Here is a 20,374-nt window from a genome sequence, read left to right on the forward strand (position 1 = left end):
TCGTCAAATCTCACCACTCTCTTGTGTAGGCATCCATGGTGGACGAGTATTTTTAGTGTAGAATGGCTTCAGGGTCGGCGTTACTCATTTCATGCTGACCTACCTTCGGTGCCACACCTACTAGCGCAAGAGATGCTTGGCGCATACATGCACCATTTCATCTTCAATATCTTTGGCACGGAATTTCGTGTCAAATTAGTTCCCATAAGGTTACAAGATACATTAATTTCACTGAATGGCTAGATTTATAAAAAAGAAAAGAAAAAGGAGGAAAGTGAGTCCTAAACTAGTACGAGAGGAGAGACCGTGAGGCCAATTCTAAAACCTATCTAGGGTTTCATCTCCTCATCGGTATTGCTACTGGTCTGCTCCATTTTTGTGTGGCATTGGGACTTTTGTAGCGTAACAAACCATGACCTCTCGCCGACAGGAGGGTTAACGTTCCTTGTTTAAGTTATTTTTAGTGTCTTCTTTGAGATGTTGAGGCGACGGTTACATCTTGAAGTCAGAATAAGGTCCTCCCCTATTCTCGTTCTAGTGGTGTGTCTAGCATCGACAGAGAGCCCATGAAGTTATACGTCCAACAGATCTTTTGGAATCTAATCGGTTTTCGTGTTCGTTTTTGTGGTTGTAGGTGTGTCTCTTCTAATCTACGGGCCTCATCTTTGGCGATGGTTGCTTTTTTGGTGCGTCCATTTGCCATTTATCCACTACAAAAGCTCTAATACGATAAGCTCTAGGTCATTTAATGGACCTATCTGTTTTTTTATTACTTTTGGGTTTTGTATGATTATTAATAGGTTGGTGGAATTTTCGCAAATAAAAAGATTTGTAAAATAGACGGTTCTCACAATTCCGGTTCAGTGCCAGGCGGGCCTCAAGAACTCCACCCGGCCCCACTTCGCCAAGCTTCCTTCAAAACCTCAAAATCGCAGCTTCCGCAGCAAAGCACCAATATTAATCACCCCCGCGGCTTCCCCTCTACTACTCCCGATTGCTCCAGATTTCCGGTCGAATCCCCTCCTCTTCCACCACCGCCACCAAAACCCTAAACTCGCCACCGGACCGGCGCGCGCCAGTCCCTTCCTCTCTCCGGCGCGGTCGCGGACTGGGCGGCGGCTATGGGCGACAGCGTCCTCTCGGTCTCGGCCGCCATCCACCCGAACGTGCACTCCCCGGAGGACGTCTTCCGCCTGTACCGCGGCCGCCGCGCCGGCATCGTGCAGGCCCTCACCGAAGGTCTCTCTCTCTCTCGTTCGTTCGAGTGGATTTGGTGCGGTTTTTTCTCTCGCGCGCTGATCGATGGTTGTGTTTGTTTGCCGGTTTCGTGGTTCGCAGACGTGGACGAGTTCTACGAGAAGTGCGACCCTGGTGAGTTTTCTCAGTCGCTTCCGATGTTGATTTCGAGGGAGATAGTAATTTGGGTGCGGACTGCGCGGAGCCGTGTTTTTATCCATGTTTGCTGCCGCTTCCCCGACGTTATTTGATTGCTCTCGTGGTGCTCGATTTAGTTGCTGCGGGTACCGATTTAGTAAGGCTAGCAGATTCGGCGCGTGATCGGTGAACTGCCGATGAACCATTCTGTTTGCCTCGGATGGGAAATGAATTTGCTAGTAATGAGTAATGGTTCAGTTTTAAAAGTCTGCAGTTAAATCATGTGAGAATTGCCAGTTTGGGTGATACAGGGTGCAAACTGCAAAGCAAACTCTTCATGCCTTATCTGATTGTGCTAGCAAAACATGTAGCCACCACTTCTGCTGATATTCAGCTGTCAATTGGAGACAATGGACGGAGAAACTGCCGTGAATGCTGCTAACAATGTGGGTAAATTGGACCAGTCTGTGTAGCTTTGAGTGGCCAAATGCTTGAGCTGAAGAATTTGGATGTCCAAACTCCCAATTGCCGCTGTCAGCTTCTTTGGGTTAAAAAAATGTGCAGTGTTGCTGTACTCCGTGTCCGCATCAGCTATTATCTGCTTCTGGGTGTTTATTAATTAATTAATGACATTGCAAGGCAAATTATGTGTTATGTCATGTTTAGGGCAACTTAAACCAGGTTGTCATCTTCTAGGCACAATTTCTGTTTTAATAGGACCGTTATTTTTTTCCAGACGAGAATGCCTTGTGCCTCTTTGGACAACCTAATGGAACCTGGGAAGTGAAACTGCCACTCGAGGATGTTCCTGTTGAACTTCCTGAGCCAGTATGTGGGATAAACTTTGCTCGCGATGGAACCCCCAAGAAAGTTTGGCTATCTATGATAGCTATCCATAGCGATGCATGGTTGATGTCCATGGCATTTTACCATGCCGGTCGTGTTGCATTTGACAGAGACGACAGGTACGCTTCCTTTCTACTGCTTATTATGCTATATTTATGTAGTTGTGTGATACAGTTCATGCTTTGCTTTGCTACAACTTACTATGCACAAGGATGTTCAGCACCGTGTTATGTACATTTCATTTCATTGTACTCCAATGCCATGGTTTTAGATCTGTCAGTCTTAGGACCTTTTACTGGCATTTGTCATAATTCAATCCGTTAAAAAGTCTTCTAGTTTTTCAATGTTTTTCCTACCTTTTACTCTCTTATTTCAGAGTAAATAGCACTGGGAGTCACACAACTTGTCCCGCATGTGCACTTAAGTCACGGAAGTTGCAAAATGTGTAAATGAGTCACATAACTTTACTTCCGTGTGCACGCTAGGTCACAAACCGGTCAGCTGTCTGGTTTTGCTAAAATACCGCTCAGAAAATTTGCAGAAACAACCCTTACTATCTCTATATCCTGAAGAAGTCAACCCAGAGTGACCAGCCTGTCCGTGTGGGTGCGCGTAGGAAAGAAATAAAATCAAAATAGGTGCAATATGGGGATTTGAACTTGAGACCTGTTGGTCCAGGCTTGCGCACGGAACCAGGACACCACTCATTCACTTCAGTAAAACATGTGGATTACGCCTTATTATAATATATATTCCTGTGCAGAATTAGTTTATTTATAAAAATTTAAAATACAAATTTTAATTCGGAAATACATATACATTGTTATTATGTACGTGCCAAGATGCGGTAAAAAAAATCGTTATGATTTGGGCTGTAGAAAAAAATATCGGAAATACATATACATTGAGAACGACATTTTTTTAGCTTGCTGAAATTTTTGAAACATCCACCTTTCAGTATCAAAATAATATGCTAAAAAATACTTAGCTATATAAATATGTCAAAGATTGGGCGGCAAAATTTTCTTTTGAAAATACGTTGTGTTTTTGGAAATAAAAAATACAAATTTCTAACAAAAATACTCATATATATACTTTATGAATTATTATTTTCAACAGCCCAAATCATAAAAAAAAATTACCGCAACTTATCACGTACATAATAACATTGTATATGTATTTTCGAAATAAAAATTGTATTTTTTAATTTCAAATTTTAAAAAATGCTAATTCTCCAGAGTAATAACTAGTATAATAAGTTATAATCCACCCAATGTACCCAAGCGATCAGGTGGTTCGTTGGTTCTAAGCGCCCGCATCTACCTAGTAGGTCTCAAGGTCGAATACCCATCCTGCCCATTTCCATTTTAGTTATTTCGTACACGCCTGACATGTGGGACCCGCCTGTACAGGCTGGTCACTCTGGATTGACTTCATCAGCAATATATATAGTAAGGGTGTTTCTACAAATTTTTAGGCGGTATTTTTTTGAAACCAGACAGCAGATCCAGGGAATAGATTTAGTAAGGGTGTTTCTGTAAATTTTCCAGCGGTATTTTTGCAAAACCAAGCAACATACCGGTTTGTGACCTGGGATGCACACTGAAGTAAAGTTATGTGACTCATTTGCACATTTCGCAACTTCCGTGACTTAAGTGCACATGCGGGACAAGTTGTGTGACCCCCAGTGCCATTTACTCCTTATTTCACATAGAACCTAGAATTTGCTTTGTTATGCATGTCATTTCTACACCAGCCTAGATAGGTGCATCCAGAGCACAGTGTTTAGTTTTGGCACGACGTACTGATTGCTATCTGGAGTTTGGTAATGGAGTTTAAGTGGCACTTGAATTGTAATTGCAGGGAACTGCTCTTCAGGTTGATCAATACCCTTCCCACTGTCTATGAAACCCTGAAAGCCAGCAGCAAAAAAAAGTCTAGCTCCCAGGTAAACATAAGCAGACCACATCATGCCTTCTTTTTTGTCCATGTAAATATATCTCATTCCGCATCCTATTATAGCCACCAAGACAGAGCAATTCTAACAGCAATCCGATGAAATGGGTCTTGCAGACGCCGGAGGAAGAGGACGGCGCCAATGCTAGTGGAGGCAGTGATGATCAAGCTATGACGGAGTGCGCCGCTTGTCAAGAGACCTACAACGCTGATGACGGGCACTTCTGGATTGGTTGCGACCATTGTGAGAGGTGGTTCCATGGCAGGTGTGTGGGGATGACTCCTGAGAAGGCAGATGAAATCGAGCGCTACATGTGCCCTGGTTGCAGCTACAAGAGTAAACAAAACAAGATGAAAGCTCCACGGCAAGTGTGTGGGGATGACTCTTGAGAAGGCAGAGTAAATCGAGCGCTACATGTGTCCTGGTTGCAGCTACAAGAGTAAACAAAACAAGATGAAAGCTTCTTGCTGATGTGGTTAGGAAGTTGTGATAGTAGTGAGCGGTGATGCTTGAACTGGGGGAATCTCTCGTTTTCGCGACTCTGCTGTTTGCTCCCCTGTTGCATTAGCTTCGTGACATCTTAGGATGCCAGCTGGTGATGGGAACATGAGGTGAATTTGTGGAATGCATCCAAATCTCGTGCTCCTGTTTGACTTTGACACAGTTTCAAAACAAAATCATGACACATTGCCTGAGTGGACATAGTATAGTGTTGATGGATGTTGAGCGTGGAAAGCCTCCTCTGGAGGAATGAAATGATCGGTTAGTTAGATGGAATTCATCCTTTTGTTTTGCCTATCATTGTTACTCGTACTGGACGCATATCTTGGTGATGGTTATTTAGCTAATTCTCTTAATTGTGATATCATTGCCCCAAGAAAGAATACATTGCCAATAGTTCCTAGCCTACCCCTACATGAATTACAGCCAATGGACTGATGAATCTAATCACTACTGATCGGCTGCAACAGCAGCTCTAGCCTGCTCCAGGGTCCTCACCAGCGGCTTGCTGCTGCACCTGCGCGCTTCATCGAGTGGCGTGTTCCCCCACCTATCCCTGGCCATGACGTCGGCCCCGAGCTCCACCAGCATGCTGGCGACGAGTGGCAGGCCGTCTCCGGCGGCGACGTGGAGCGGCGTTCTCCGGTCGTAGTTCCTGCAGTTGGGGTCTACCCCGAATCTGAGCAGCCTCCGCAGTAGGTCGATCTTGCCTTCGGCGACCACCCTGCACAGGTAGCCTCCTGCGTCCTCCAGATTCAGGGCTGCGCCGTGCGCGACCAGGAGCGAGATGATCCTGTCGTGCCCGCATTTCACCGCTGTCAGCATCGGCGAATTTCCAAACTTATCTGCATTTTCAGAATTTCAGATGCGTTAGATGGCGTTTTCACTGTTTTAATTTGAACTCTATGTGTTCGGTTTCTTACCTATGCTGTTGACGTTTGCTCCTCGTTGGATCAGGACCCTGATGATATCTTCATATCCTCTTGATGCAGCAACATGCTGCAAGGCAAAGATAAAGGAACAGGTTGAAGAGTCGGTCATCTGATTACACAGTTTACTTAGCATAGCAGGCCAGCTCTTTCTCCAACTTCACTTTTGCCATCAAGTTCTAATCTAGTTATCTTCCATATTTTCATAATTAGAAAAAGGTTCATGGTGAATTTGAGTAGAATCTTGATAGATAGTTTTCACCACTAAGTTTTAGTAGATAATTTGTTGATACTTGCAATAGTTTGGCTGATGATTAATCTGCAAGCGTTCACGTACCAATGCAGTCCTCCCGTCGTAATCCGGTTTACTCGGATCTGCTCCTGCTCTGATCAAGCCTTTTAACCGAAACAAGTCTCCATGGTAGGCAGCATTGTTGACTCCAATGACCTGGTCTGCCTCTTGCTTTGCTATCAGGTATGTGATATTGGATTCCAATTGGTTCCCTTTTGACTCAGTTCTTTTTCCCTGCATAAAAAATGCTTAGCTACATTTTGTGTCAAAGCACTAGAATATACTATGATTCTACTTGTAGTAAATGAGGACCTACCTTGAGTAGGTTGCTCATTATCTGACGGCTATCCTTGAAGTACATTTGCAAGATGCTAGTCAGGGACTGCTTGTCAATTCTCAAGAGGCGGCAGAGTTCACAGACTCTAATTGTGTATGGCTGTGGAGTGTTGCAGATCACCGCGACATCGCCGACTATGTCGTAGGGAAGCAGTTCTGAGATGATCATTTCCGACTCACCTTCTCCGATGCCGATCTCTTCCTGTCAGAGTACACGGAACATGACAGTTGGCAGGTGAAAAGTCAGTCATACAGCTCAGCTCTGTTTTCTCTTGATCTATGTAGGTTTCTTTCACAAACAGATCGTGTGCATAAATCACGGAGGGTTATAAAATTGTTAAACTCGGCGAGGAGTAGTACCAGGCATCCATGTGCCACGATGTATATCTGATCCACCACGGTGCCTTGCTCCAAAATAACTTCCCCAGGGAGGAAGAATTCTTCATGCAATTTTACCACCTGAAATTAATTACCAATTTAGACATTGCATAGATATTATACTTAAAGAAAGCGCATGGAGAGAAAAACTTGCATGAAGTTCTTACAATCTGGTTCAGGAAGTCCTCTGAGCACCCTTTGAACAGGTGCACCTTTGAAACTATGTCCATGTACAGTGTCTGGGAGATGTGCAAAGCAAAATGCTCAATCTAATTAAAATTGCTCCATAACAAAATTTATTTGTATTATTTGCTCCGAGAGAAAATTAACCTGGACTGTACCTTTGAACGGATTGCGACCGGTATGTTGTCGTCGACGATCCTGTCTCTCTTGTAGCTGCTCTCGTACTGCAGCACCAGGTGCGCCTTCACCTGGGATCTGATGTCGCTACCCAGCTTGTTCCTGTTCATGTACCTTGTGAGCTCCGTCATCTTGTCCCGGAAGCGCTCAGTCCTGGAGCCCTTGACGATGAGCGCGGTCATGTTCCCGATGAGGTACGCGCCGAGCAGCATGTCGAAGGAGACGTACACCACGATGAACACCATCTCCCTCGTGTTCACCGCATGTATATCGCCGTAACCTGCACATAAATTTTTCGTGTGATATGAGGAACTGCAACCTTGACGTTATGGTCATCTGGTGGTGAGACCGAGGCCGCGTACCGACTGTTGCCATGGTGACGATGGCGAGGTAGAGAGAGGTGATGTAGCGGGTGAGCAGGTCGACATGTCTGAAGTTGATGTAGCTGCGGTCACCCATGGTGAGGCTCCCGATCCAAGTGCCCCCTTCGTGTGCCGGCGGCAGCGTGGTGGCGAGGTAATAGAAGATACAGGCGGCGGTGTGGGTGCAGTAGAGCTCGACGGTGACCAGCTTCACGATCCGCGTGAAGAGGTAGCTGATGCGGATGTCCTTCTCCATCTTCTTGAAGAAGCCCTGGATCTTCCTTGCTCTATACAGCCGGAGCCACACCAGGTACCTCACTATCTCCATCCTTCCTGTAAACTGATCACCCAAAAAACAACAATGGTGTGTCAGTTACTCAGTGTGACTGTATGAGCAAGAATGTCCTTCTTTCTGATGCAGAATGTTGTACTGGTTCTTGAGATTGTGACGTACCTTGTAGATGGCGTCCCAGGGGAAGCATCCGAGCATATCTAGAGCGAAGCTGCCTTTGATGTAACTGAAAAGGCAAGAAGACACCAGAAATTCAGAAACACTATATTGTCGCTACTCGTGTCATGATGTCTTGGGTTCACTGTGAGAACTGATCAGCTCTCACCGTAGGGCGATCCTTTGCTTGTCGTAGACCACCCTGTGGGTGTGAGGATCCCGGTATGCGAGGAAGAAGTGGACGGCAACGTCGGCGAGGAAGATGAGCTGCGCGCACTCGAGGTCCAGCAGATGCTCGGGGAGGCCCCGGAAGAAGCAGAAGGCGAAGGGGGTGTAGAAGACGGAGTAGATGGACCACAGGAACATCATGTTCGACCACATCCTGTACCATCTGCAGCAAGAGCAGAGCACACTGATCATTCTCTCGTTCCTTGGCATTGCAAGGTATATCCATCTAATTTGGCTCATTATCTCATGCAATTTTTTGGATTCATTGGGTAGCTAGCTTAATTGACCGCACACAAACACACACAAAGAGCTCGATCTTACCTTCCATTAGGGTCTATGACAAAGCTGCCGCCATAGCAATTCGTTGGGAGCTTCAGGGCGCTGCTGCCATGCCAGCTGCTGCTTCTCCACTTGAGCTCCCTAGCGAACAGGGTGAGCCTGCTCCCAACAGAGCCATGCAGTGTGTCATCTATCTCGTTAATCTCATACTCTGCAACAATCTCCCTCTCCATTTGTCCTCCTGCCTCTCTCTTGGTCTCTTCTCTGAATCTCTCTCCAATTTACAAGTGTGAGCAGTCCAATGCAGGCAACAGATATATATGATCAACATGTGGCCCTGTCCATATTTCACTAGCTTTTGGCTGCACAAGGGGCAATTGGGCACCGCACGAACGGCACTAGCACTCAGTCGGTCGAGGTAGGTGGCTGTTGGGGGCTTGCCCAACTGGGCGTGATCAGGTTCAGGTTCAGTTCTCGTCACACCACCTCACCTCATATATCACCTTTTAAATGCTTAAACAAACCACTTGCAAAATTGCTGCTGCCCATGACATTCATGGTACGGAGCTAACGCCTAACAGCATGGTGCGAGCACTAGCTACATACCACTGTACCTAAAGAAACTAATCTGCCGCCCAATCTGTTACACCTTTTCCCCTCTTCATGCGGTTTTAGTTTGTTCCTGCGTGCAACACCAGATAGTACATTTTTTTTCTCCCCAAGGTTAAAAGTACTGCCACTGCATTTCCCGTGCCCTTCATGCATGAGTGGTGTAGCAATCATGCATGTAGCAAAGTTGCTACTGGCTTTTATCGCATCATGCAGTCTAGTCATCTGAGCTTTAAGGACTAGTTCAATCGCTTCTGCAGGTCAAAGATCCTGCTGACTGGGCTAGCTCGTGTTGCAGCCAACAGAATCGAGAATCATATCTCATCAGATTCAGATCCCCGTGCTGTTCATGGTAACTGCATGACCATTTTTCCGTATGAGCTTTTGGCACTGTTTGACAAACATTTGACTCCAATTTTGAGATGCAAATTAAGTGAACGACCAGCGTGCAATCCGCGGTTCATATAATCCATTTTCATGTTTGGGGCCACTATCTTATTCTGTTTGCACTACTACAGAAAAGCTGCTCTATACTTTCAAAATTTAAGGCCTCTAACTTGCAGAATTTCGTTTTAGAGCTCGGGCTACATCTAGCCTGCTTTTTCTCTGAAAATTTTGAAAACGGTATCTTAAGGTTTCAAAAAAAATCTGGAGAAAATCTCGATGCAGTCAATGATGTGTACTACAAGCGTGCGGAATCTCAACGCAAAAATACTTTGTATTCTTGGTGACATAAATATGACAAGATTTGGCGATTTTGAGAATATTTGTATTGTTCACTATACCCAGATTCACAGTTTTATGATTTCTGTGTATCCTAGAATACAAAGTATTTTGCATTATGATTTTACACGATTGTACTACACATGATTGACTACATCCATGGTTTTTTAAAGATTTTTTTTGAAACTTCAAAATCAAGTTTTAAAATTTTCCAACAAAACGAGCTATGTGTAGACCAAGCTTTTAAAGGCTACACTTGTATAACTTGTATCTTATGTCGAACTGTTTAAGTTGGACCAAATTTATAGAGAAACGTACTGGTATCTATAATATTAGGTCAAACATTTTTTTGGAAACATGGGTAAAAGTTTTGCCTCATCTATTAATTAAGGAGAGAGTTTACAAGAAAATAAAGGTTTGCGAATTATTACAAGTATACTCTCCCGGCATCAAGTTACCCCTTTTTGCGCCCATTCAAACCCAAGGTCTAGCTTCTTTTCTAAGCTTATCGAAGATGATTTGCGAGGGGCGCATGCTTGTTGTTGAACACCATACCGTTTCGCTCTTTCCAAATTTCCCAAGAGATGAGCATAGCGAGGGAAGCCATTGGTGGACATCATGTTCCACCACTCGGGGAAAGCGAGATCCGACCAAAGGTGAGTGTGAGGCTCATGGATGCCCAGCCAATCTTTGACCTTTTTCCAAAGACGAATGCTGAAGCAACAATGAACAAAAATGCGGTTAACAGACTCCGTGCATTGCTTGCATGATGGACATAAGCCACAATTTAGCCACACCCACTTAGCCAAATGGCCGGCCGTCCAAATCCTATTTTGGTTTGCAAGGCAAGCAAAATATTTTACCTTCTCCATGCCTTCCAAACCAACTTGTTTAGGCTAGATAGAGTAGATCCAAAGAACTGAACTTCATAAGCGGATTTTGCTGTGTATTGGCCATTCAAAGTGAGCCTCCAAACAATGTCCTCCTTCACATTTTCATTAAGTTGGAAATTATCGATGAATCATCATAGCTCCACAAATTGGGATAAGTGTTCCATAGTGAAGTCTTGCTCCAAATCCACTTTATCCACCCACGCATTACCATGTAAAGCTTGAGGCACTTTCCAATTCGTCCTCTTGGAGGAGGAGAAAGTTAGAGGCGCCGCCTCAATTGGTTTTTTACCCCCAAACCAAAGTGCATATCAAAATGGTGTCTTCTTGTCATTGCCCGCTGTGATGGTGGTGGCGGCATAGAAAATTTCCATATCATCCAATGTGCAAGGATTTGGTTGGGTCCTTCAACTCAAGCCATGGCCACCCAAGGCCATCAACCATCTTGGGGCGACAAACCAAGTTCCAATTCACCTTACACTTAGCACCCATTGTGTGTTCTTTGGCCGACCAAATGAAAGCTCGATCAATCTTATTAATGAAATTCAAGGTGCTCGCCGGAATGGAGAGGGGCGTCAAGTAGTAGATAGCTTGGGAGGCAAGGACCGACTTCACCAATTCGGTGTGGCTGGCCATGGTGACATACTTCCCGTTCCAACTGGTAATCTTTCCCGCCAAGAGGAAATCTTTCCCGCTTCAATATCTCGGGCTACCTCTTTCGGTTAAAAGTTTGAAGAGAGCGGACATCCAACATTTGGGAGATAAATGTGCTAGTAGGTCAAGCATTATTAGATCCATCTCTTTCAAAGCGTATATGTTGTATCTTATATGTTACTTAAAACAAAAGTTACACATCTCATATTTTGGTGGGAGAGAGTATGAGTTTGGTTTCATCCATACAATCGGATCAAATCATCTAGACTAAGCGGGACCTTGCAAAAATTAACCTTGTAATTAATTGCATGTTTAAGAGAGTTGCGTGGGAATTTTTTGAAAAGAAGGAGGTATCTCCGGCCCCTGCATACCCTCTCCATCGTTGATGCACACAATCATATATTATTTATTATTTACAAGTGTTAGGCAAAGCTAGGAAAGTTGAATCTGAGGTCGTTTGTCTCATGATAGCCCACCAACCTAACACAAACCCTACTCAAATACACAACTCCTGTAAATACACAATCGTAAGCAAAGCCTTCTTGAAGTATTTGTATCACGCGCATAAATGATGTCGAGTCTAACCATAGGTCGGTCTTAGGATTTAATCTCCAAAGTCAATCTTGTAGCCATCAGGCTCAGCAAGGGAACGGGGCAATTGTGCCATATCTTGTGCTTTCCCGCATGAGATATATATAGTCATATTTTTAAGTATTATTATTATCTTAAAGCATTTAGTACATCTACGAATGTTCTTACCTTGCTAAAACACCAGTAATGCAAAGAAACAACTTCCAACAGGTTTATCTTGAATGGTTTAGAAAGTGTTGGTTTTTTTAACGGTAAAGTTCTGTGTTTAATAAATATGATGTCATAATTTCTGAACCAAATATGATATGATCTTGATTTAAAATAGAATTTTCCTTGATTATTTATGTTGCATGGAAAATTTAATCTGAACATAGCAGTCTCTAGATGTCAGCCAGAAAAATACAGGCAAACCCAACTTTTTTAAAGTGACTGCCGAACCTGACTTTCTTTTGCCTAGCTAGTGCATACGTGTGTGTCGCTTTCACAGCTCATAGCTGCCGAGTTCTCTGGCCACACAAAATCAAGAAGGCTGTCAAACTTGATGGCGATTTGGGACCATAAAATATGCCAAATAGGGTAAATCCTTTTGCTTGGTTTAGCTTTTACGTTGACACGGCTATAAAACTAGAAGGTCGCTAGAACTTCGACTTATGTATGCTAAAAAAGACTTGGATTAGAAAATAATAAGCAGTAAGTCATTTCTCTGTCACCGCCCCTTGTTCTGCTCTGTTTTGAATGGTTGTCTAGTCTAGTGTTAAGGTGAGTGGACTACGGATAGACATGTGGCCTATTAGCCTAACATCCGCACGCATAGTGAAGTGGAAGGATTGACATGGTGCGACATATTTAATTGCATCATGTATACTTAATGTTCATTTGTAAAGTGCTTGAAGTGGATTGTGCTTTTTTATTTTTTATTTTCTTTGTGTGTGTGTGGTGTGTGTGTGTGGGGGGGGGGGGGGGGGGGGGTAGGGTTATTCCAAAATTTACAAGAAAGCTAAATGGTATATATACATTACAAGTTTTAGGGTGATTGGCATTTTTAATAACCGTCCATCTGCCCCCATCTAACGGTGATAATTAGACGGAACCAAACTCACGGAACCAAAATTGCGGGACCGGAACCAAATTCGGTGGGACCGGAACCTGATATATATTTTGCGAATATTATAAAAAACAACCGTCCTTTTAAGCGGCCAAATCATCCGATGATAATACACAAATCTTAAAGCAACACAAATTGATGATATATGCACATATCATGAAGCTCGTACTATTCTCACAAAAAAAATTAGAACTCACCGATTTATCTCTCACTCTGTCATCCGCTCCGTCTCCCAAGTCCCATCTCTCGCTCTCTCTCATCTCTCACTCTCTGGATACGAGCGACGGAGGAGAGCCACATATCCGGCGAGTTCTGCCCAGCGACGGAGGGGAGGGGGCCACGTCGGAGCTCTGCCCAGCGACGGAGGGGAGGGGGCGCTCTGTCCAGCGACGGAGGGGAGAGGGCGCTCTGTCCAGCGACGGAGGGGAGAGGGACGCGTCAGAGCTCTGCCCAGCGACGAAGGAGAGGCCATGGACCTTCCGGTGAGCTCGGCGATAGAGGGGAGGGGGCCGCGTCGGAGGGTAGGGCGACGGAGCGGAGGGGACTCAGCACGAGGGCGCGCGCCTCGGAGCTGCAGCAGGCGCCCGCCGCCGTCCTCCTCGCCCGCTCATGGCGCCCGAAAGAGGGTAGTCCAAGCTGACTCTTGCCGCATCCACAGCGTCATATGAAATATTTTGCATGTGCCACATTGGATGTCAATACAGCCTCCTGAGCTTGGCAAGATAAGTTTTTGATAATAAGTTTACCTTGTGTGTAGCTCGTCTCCTGAGCTTGCTTCGCCGCCTCACGTCGATGCTCTGGCCGAAGATGCTCATGCCGTCTCCAACCGACCCTGAATCGTTGCCTCCATAGTGCTGCTCCATTATTTTTGCTTTCTCCATTGCTACTTGCCTAGCTTTCTATGAAACTCTCTTGCTTGGAACAATGGTGGCCAGGTTAAATATCTCTTTGTTGGTGCGCCGGTACGTGGTGACAAAGCGAGGCATGCCGATTCCAAGCCTTTCTGTCCGGCAAAGTCTAGAGGAACTCGCTACAGCAGGAAGCATTTCTTGTACACTCAGACGACAGTGTCGCTGCGGCGATTTTTTTTACGTTGCTGACAGCGTGCATTACATGGACAACGAAATTAGGAGAAGATATCTAGGTTACATTTGGAAATGTAGCAGCTTCAGAAAAATTAGCAGTTTGTCGTGCTTCTAGTCTGCCAGAAGATTTTGCAAAAGCGTGAACTAGAGAAACTCGTCTCAGTAAGAGAGCTTTCAGTTCAGTTTTGAGTACATTCCAGTGAATATGAATTGCCAAGCCCTGCCGCACAATCAAATTCAGTATGAACAAAAAGAAACCCTTCAATCATTTACTGAATGAGTCTTATGCTTCATCCCACAGAAACAGAAGTACAGAACAGCATCAAAGAACTCAGAATGTTCGACATTCATCGCAAAATTTAACTACATCAACAGAGTTAGCTTTAAAATGGTTTAAATTAAGGTTCCTGAGTTGAATGATGAGAAAGATACAATCATACAATGGCCCTGCCTTGGAGACTTTGATCTGCACAAGGCAATGCTAGTTGACAGCTTCTAGTATTCTTTCGGTTCCCCTTCCTCTTCCTCCATGTGTTGACACGTTCCAGGCTTCCAGCAGATTGAACTTAACTTTGGGGCAGATAGGTGATGAAGGGAAAAAAGAACATGTGGCAATGGCAGCTACACACGCAATAATCTACTCCCTCCGGTCCTTTTTAATTGACTCGAATTTAGTACAAAGTTGTACTAAATCCGAGTCAATTAAAAGAGACCGGAGGGAGTATCTTACAACGGGTTAAATTAACCAGTAACATCAACTGCATCAGATAATCACACTGCACTATGAGCTGAAGCTACAACAATGAACACACCTATTGGATTGATCTTTAGCCCCCGAAAAATAGAAACCACAAAACACAATGTACAAAAGAGGTCAAAGAAAATATGGGACTGAGGTCCTAGGCCCTCGCATTTGGTTGTTCTCGTCGGTCTCCGTGAAGAACTTGACCTCTCTTTCCTGCGAATGGAGTAAAAACACAGCAGAATGAAATTATGAAATACAAAAAATGACATAACCAATCCCTGTTTTTCAGGAGATAACTGAAATTATGGTATGCACTACAACACTACTATGTACTACTGTATTAACCAGGACCAAAATAGGTAGAAAACTAAGTTGCCAAGCTTTTTCTACCTGGCTAAGCTATTAGGATCTCCTAAGTTCATATACAAAACAATTGAATTGATATTAGCCGTAAAAGTTTCCACTAACACCTATCAAAGTATTCAAAGCATAAGCGGAACAATTTCTTTGAGGTTTTGAAGGCAAATGAAATATCTATAGCAGATTATTGGAGGTTGAAGATAGTAACTGAACTAGACAAGATGAAGTCCATAAGACATAGAAATACCGAATGACCTACCATATTTTCGCCGAAGCTCAGTATAGAAGCAACGTTGCCACATCTGTAACAATAATTAGGTGCAGACCACACCCGGAAAATAAATTAAAATGAGCACCCGGAACTTGTTACAAGTTCAAGAACAAGTCTGAGATATGAAAACTGAGAGCTCGCAGTTACAAGACCCTTGTCTTCGAACATGTATTTTAGGCCTTCCTGGACTAGTTGATGAGCCCGGCAAACTAACTCAAGATTGTTAACATGGTTGAACTGCATTAGGACAACAGGCAGTCAGTGGATGAAAACATCATAGAGACAATCCAGAATAAAAAACATCAATATACCTCTGTTGTCACCCGTGAGCCAAAAAGCCAACCTGCTCCACGGGGACTAACACCCCATGTCCGTATCTCTTCCGGGTCACTCCACATCAGATCACAGAAAGGTCCTTCATGAGGAATTTCGCAATTGCGATCAATTATCCGCATCTGGATACACCAAAGAAATTGTAAATCAATTAATGAAATCTCCAATTAAACAAAGAGGCCGGGCTGTGAGTCCCGCGACGGGGGGAGGGGCGGCGGCTCGCGGTGGCGCCTCGCGGATGCGACGGAGGAGAGCGGGGTGCGACCGAGAGGCCGAGGCCGTCAGTCCACGCGTCGGGGCAAGGGGTGGCGGCGGAGGCTGCGGGGCGGCGGCGGCGTCGGCGGCGGCGGCTGTCGCTCGTGGGAAGAACACGACTCGTTTCTGTTCTGATTTGGCCCCCTTTTCCTTTTCTATCAGCTTTTGATTTTGGTTTGATACTGATTCGATGAGTTGGAGTCTAAAATGTCCGTTCAGAATTATCATAGTATTATAGAAGTTACAGGAAAGTTATCACAGATTTAATCAACGGTCACGAAAAATTAGATTAGACGGAACCATAATACGATTAGACGGAACCAAAGTTCCGTGCCAATCACCGTAAAAGAGCTCTACATACATAGGTCAAACCAATAACTGGCACAATTAAACATACTTGTTCTAGAAAATGGAAGCTTAATCACCCGTGCCTCTACCAAACCAAGGTTGAATTGCATACTATGGGCCATAGAAACAAGTGAACATACTATGAGTCTATAAAAACAAAAGGTTGGATGGGATTAAAGGTACTATAAGTCTATAAAAAACCAACAGTTGGCATGATTAAACATACTATGAGTTACCAACACTGCTAAATCCACTTGGTCAGCATTTTCCTTCTTAAGCAAAGCAGACCCCATAAAAGGGCACAAAAGACAGGTTATTTTAATTATTGTTCATCACCAGAAGATATTTTAATTATTTGTTTCTGCATAACGAAGGATCTGCAAACTTTTGATCAAGGTCTCACACCACAAACTATTGTAGTGCAATTTGGAGCCATTTTAAACCTGATCTCGTGAATTTGTTAGCTTAAACTATCTGCACTATGCCGAAGAACACAGCGAAAGAAATTAAGAGAAAAAGTAACTAGTGGAAGGAGACGGATGGCCATGGGTGATGTTCCACTAATGAGTGCCAGTTGGATTAGATTTAGATAATACATGGACCAGCGCGAACCGTGCATGGGAGGTTTATGGTGGAGGTTTAGCCGCTAATTAAGTTAATTTGTGGTTTCTGTACGTGCTGGTGAGGTGCAGATTAGGATGGACGACGGTGTAGTGGTTCTGACACTCACGTCGAGCTGCTTTGCTCTCTTTCCTTTAGGCTCAGATATATGTATATGTGAGCATGATGATGCTACTAGTACTTTGCATGCACTAATTAACACGAACTACGCATAATGCTAAAGATCAAAATGAGAGGATTAGCTTCTAATGGGGAAATGGGAGGATTACGGTCCTACATTTAGCTGATTACTGTGCTAGAAACTGATACAAATGTGGCACAAACCTATATTCCTCTAAAATGTTTCGCTAATGAGTTCGTTCCAGTTACCGAATACACTACTCTGAAACTGTGATATGGTAAGTTCCTTTTGTCATAATTAGCCAATGAATGCAACCTAATACATCTTGGTAGTGAGATCAATCTGCCACGATTTCAAACACATTTTTCTAAGATTTATCCAATTAATGTAACTTCGCATAGATGAGATGTAATGATTCTCTACATTTCCTTGCAAATAATTGCTGATTTAGTTCTAAAGAAGATAATCCACTATGTGAGCTACCATGTGTATGACGTCTATTGCATGAATTACCACAATCATATTATTTAGCTATATATTTTATTCAAAGAAATACCTCTACTACTTCTTCCAATTAAAAATAAGTGTGGGAGACTTAGTATAAATTTTATACTTGATTAGTAGAAAATCTCCCGACACTTGTTATGGATCGAAGTGTAGGGATTCGTTGCATAGAAAACAAAAAATTTCCTACCGCGAACACGCAATCCAAGCCAAGATGCAATCTAGAAGACGGTAGCAACGAGGGGATTATCGAGTCTCACCCTTGAAGAGATTCCAAAGCCTACAAGATGAGGCTCTTGTTGCTGCGGTAGACGTTCACTTGCCGCTTGCAAAAGCGCGTAGAAGATCTTGATCACGGCACCACGAACGGGCAGCACCTCCGTACTCGGTCACACGTTCGGTTGTTGATGAAGACGACGTCCACCTCCCCGTTCCAGCGGGCAGCGGAAGTAGTAGCTCCTCTTGAATCCGACAGCACGACGGCGTGGTGTCGATGGTGGTGGAGAAACCCGGCGGAGCTTCGCTAAGCGTGCGGGAAGTGGAGGAGTGGGGCGGCTAGGGTTTGGGGAGAGGGGGGCGCCGGCCACTTGAGGTGGTGCGGCCACCTTGTGCTTGTTGGGGTGGCCGGCCCCCTCCCCTTGGCCCTCATTATATAGGTGGAAGCCCCAAGTGTTGGACTACAAGTCTCCGAATAAGACCCGAACCCAAAACCTTCCATGTGATAGGGAAACCTACCCAAGGTGGGAATCCCACTTGGGGTGGGATTCCCCCCTTCCATGTGGGGGGGTGGCCGGCCCCCTTTGGGGGAGTCCACTTGGGACTTCTCCCCCTCTAGGGTTGGCCGGCCATGGAGGTGGAGTCCCTTTGGGACTCCGCCTTCCATAGTGGTTTCTTCCGGACTTTTCTAGAACCTTCTAGAACCTTCCATAGAACCTTCCGAATCATTTTAAATCTTATAAAATGACTTCCTATATATGAATCTTATTCTCCGGACCATTCCGGAACTCCTCGTGATGTCCGGGATCTCATCCGGGACTCCGAACAAATATTCGAACTCCATTCCATATTCAAGTTCTACCATTTCAACATCCAACTTTAAGTGTGTCACCCTACGGTTCGCGAACTATGCGGACATGGTTGAGTACTCACTCCGACCAATAACCAATAGCGGGATCTGGAGATCCATAATGGCTCCCACATATTCAACGATGACTTTAGTGATCGAATGAACCATTCACATACGATACCAATTCCCTTTGTCACGCGATATTTTACTTATCCGAGGTTTGATCATCGGTATCACTCCATACCTTGTTCAACCTCGTCTCCTGACAAGTACTCTTTACTCGTACCGTGATATGTGGTCTCTTATGAACTCATTCATATGCTTGCAAGACATTAGATGACATTCCACTGAGAGGGCCCAGAGTATATCTATCCGTCATCGGGATGGACAAATCCCACTGTTGATCCATATGCCTCAACTCATACTTTCCGGATACTTAATCCCACCTTTATAACCACCCATTTACGCAGTGGCGTTTGATGTAATCAAAGTACCTTTCCGGTATAAGTGATTTACATGATCTCATGGTCATAAGGACTAGGTAACTATGTATCGAAAGCTTATAGCAAATAACTTAATGACGTGATCTTATGCTACGCTTAATTGGGTGTGTCCATTACATCATTCATACAATGATATAACCTTGTTATTAATAACATCCAATGTTCATGATTATGAAACTAATCATCCATTAATCAACAAGCTAGTTAAGAGGCATACTAGGGACTCTTTGTTGTTTACATATCACACATGTACTAATGTTTCGGTTAATACAATTATAGCATGGTATATATACATTTATCATAAACATAAAGATATATAATAACCACTTTATTATTGCCTCTAGGGCATATCTCCTTCAGTCTCCCACTTGCACTAGAGTCAATAATCTAGATTACATTGTAATATACCTAACACCCATGGCATTCTGGTGTTGGTCATGCTTTGCCCTAGGGAGAGCTTTAGTCAACGGATCTGCTACATTCAAATCAGTGTGTACTTTGCAAATCTTTACTTCTCCATCTTCGATGTACTCGCGAATCGAGTGATAACGCAGCTTGATATGCTTCAGCCTCTTGTGTGACCTTGGTTCTTGTGCATTGGCGATGGCACCCATGTTGTCACAGTAGATGACTAATGGGTCCAATGCACTAGGAACCACACCGAGCTCTACAATGAACCTCTTTATCCATACCGCTTCTGATGAAGCCTCTGAAGCCGCTATGTACTCTGATTCTGTTGAAGACTTCGCCACCGTGCACTGCTTCGAGCTTGCCCAGCTTACTGCAGCACCATTCAATATAAACACGTACCCAGACTGTGACTTAGAGTCATCAGGATCAGTGTTCCAACTTGCATCGGTGTAACCGCTTACAACGAGCTCTTGGTCACCTCCATAACAAAGAAACATATCCTTAGTTCTTTTCAAGTACTTTAGGATATTCTTGACCGCTGTCCAGTGTTCCATTCCTGGATCACTTTGATATCTGCTAGTCAAACTAACAACATGTGCTATATCCGGTCTAGTACATAGCATGGCATACATGATAGATCCTACTGCCGAGGCATAAGGGATATTACTCATCCTTTCTCTTTCTTCTGCCGTAGCCGGTCCTTGAGTCTTACTCAAGACCTTGCCTGGTAACATAGGTAAGAACCCTTTCTTACTTTCGTCCATTCTAAACTTCTTTAGAATCTTGTCCAGGTATATACTCTGTGATAGCCCTATTAAGCGTCTTGATCTATCTCTATAAATCTTGATGCCTAATATATACGATGCTTCACCAAGGTCTTTCATTGAAA

General features: G+C 44.1%; 2 protein-coding genes and 2 long non-coding RNA genes across 6 annotated transcripts; 2 read left to right on the plus strand and 2 right to left on the minus strand.

Moving 5' to 3' along the window:
* Positions 1-932: 932 nt before the first annotated feature.
* Positions 933-4,872, plus strand: LOC127334991 (PHD finger protein ALFIN-LIKE 4-like). Its single transcript, XM_051361566.1, has 5 exons — positions 933-1,239; positions 1,339-1,371; positions 2,111-2,339; positions 4,084-4,168; positions 4,294-4,872. The coding sequence occupies exons 1-5, from the start codon at positions 1,122-1,124 to the stop codon at positions 4,564-4,566; spliced, it is 738 nt and encodes a 245-aa protein (XP_051217526.1). The 5' UTR covers positions 933-1,121; the 3' UTR covers positions 4,567-4,872.
* Positions 4,873-5,025: 153 nt separating this feature from the next.
* On the minus strand, positions 5,026-8,739 carry LOC127334990 (potassium channel KOR2). Of its 2 annotated transcripts, none has more exons than XM_051361565.2 (11): positions 8,333-8,739; positions 7,953-8,174; positions 7,790-7,853; positions 7,336-7,675; positions 6,955-7,253; positions 6,781-6,876; positions 6,596-6,694; positions 6,216-6,437; positions 5,945-6,133; positions 5,602-5,677; positions 5,026-5,523 (listed from the first exon to the last, which is right to left on the minus strand). In XM_051361565.2, exons 1-11 carry the CDS (start codon positions 8,521-8,523, stop codon positions 5,129-5,131), a joined length of 2,193 nt encoding a protein of 730 aa, XP_051217525.1. In that variant the 5' UTR covers positions 8,524-8,739; the 3' UTR covers positions 5,026-5,128. The 2 variants fall into 2 exon arrangements, with proteins under 2 accessions (XP_051217525.1, XP_051217524.1); XM_051361564.2 differs by having other exon boundaries at positions 6,781-6,852; positions 8,333-8,738.
* On the plus strand, positions 5,970-9,335 carry LOC127334992 (uncharacterized). 2 transcript variants are annotated; one of them, XR_011752413.1, is made up of 6 exons: positions 5,970-6,082; positions 6,352-6,477; positions 7,010-7,167; positions 7,283-7,645; positions 7,757-8,227; positions 9,160-9,332. It is a non-coding gene; the product is annotated as an uncharacterized lncRNA (long non-coding RNA). The 2 variants fall into 2 exon arrangements; XR_007872559.2 differs by having other exon boundaries at positions 6,352-7,167; positions 9,160-9,335.
* Positions 9,336-14,642: 5,307 nt separating this feature from the next.
* Positions 14,643-16,206, minus strand: LOC127334993 (uncharacterized). The gene is made up of 3 exons (XR_007872560.2): positions 15,635-16,206; positions 15,312-15,560; positions 14,643-14,905 (listed from the first exon to the last, which is right to left on the minus strand). It is a non-coding gene; the product is annotated as an uncharacterized lncRNA (long non-coding RNA).
* Positions 16,207-20,374: the final 4,168 nt, after the last annotated feature.

This window comes from Lolium perenne, chromosome 2 (genome assembly GCF_019359855.2).
Source record: "Lolium perenne isolate Kyuss_39 chromosome 2, Kyuss_2.0, whole genome shotgun sequence".
Classification (NCBI taxonomy): Eukaryota; Viridiplantae; Streptophyta; class Magnoliopsida; order Poales; family Poaceae; genus Lolium; species Lolium perenne.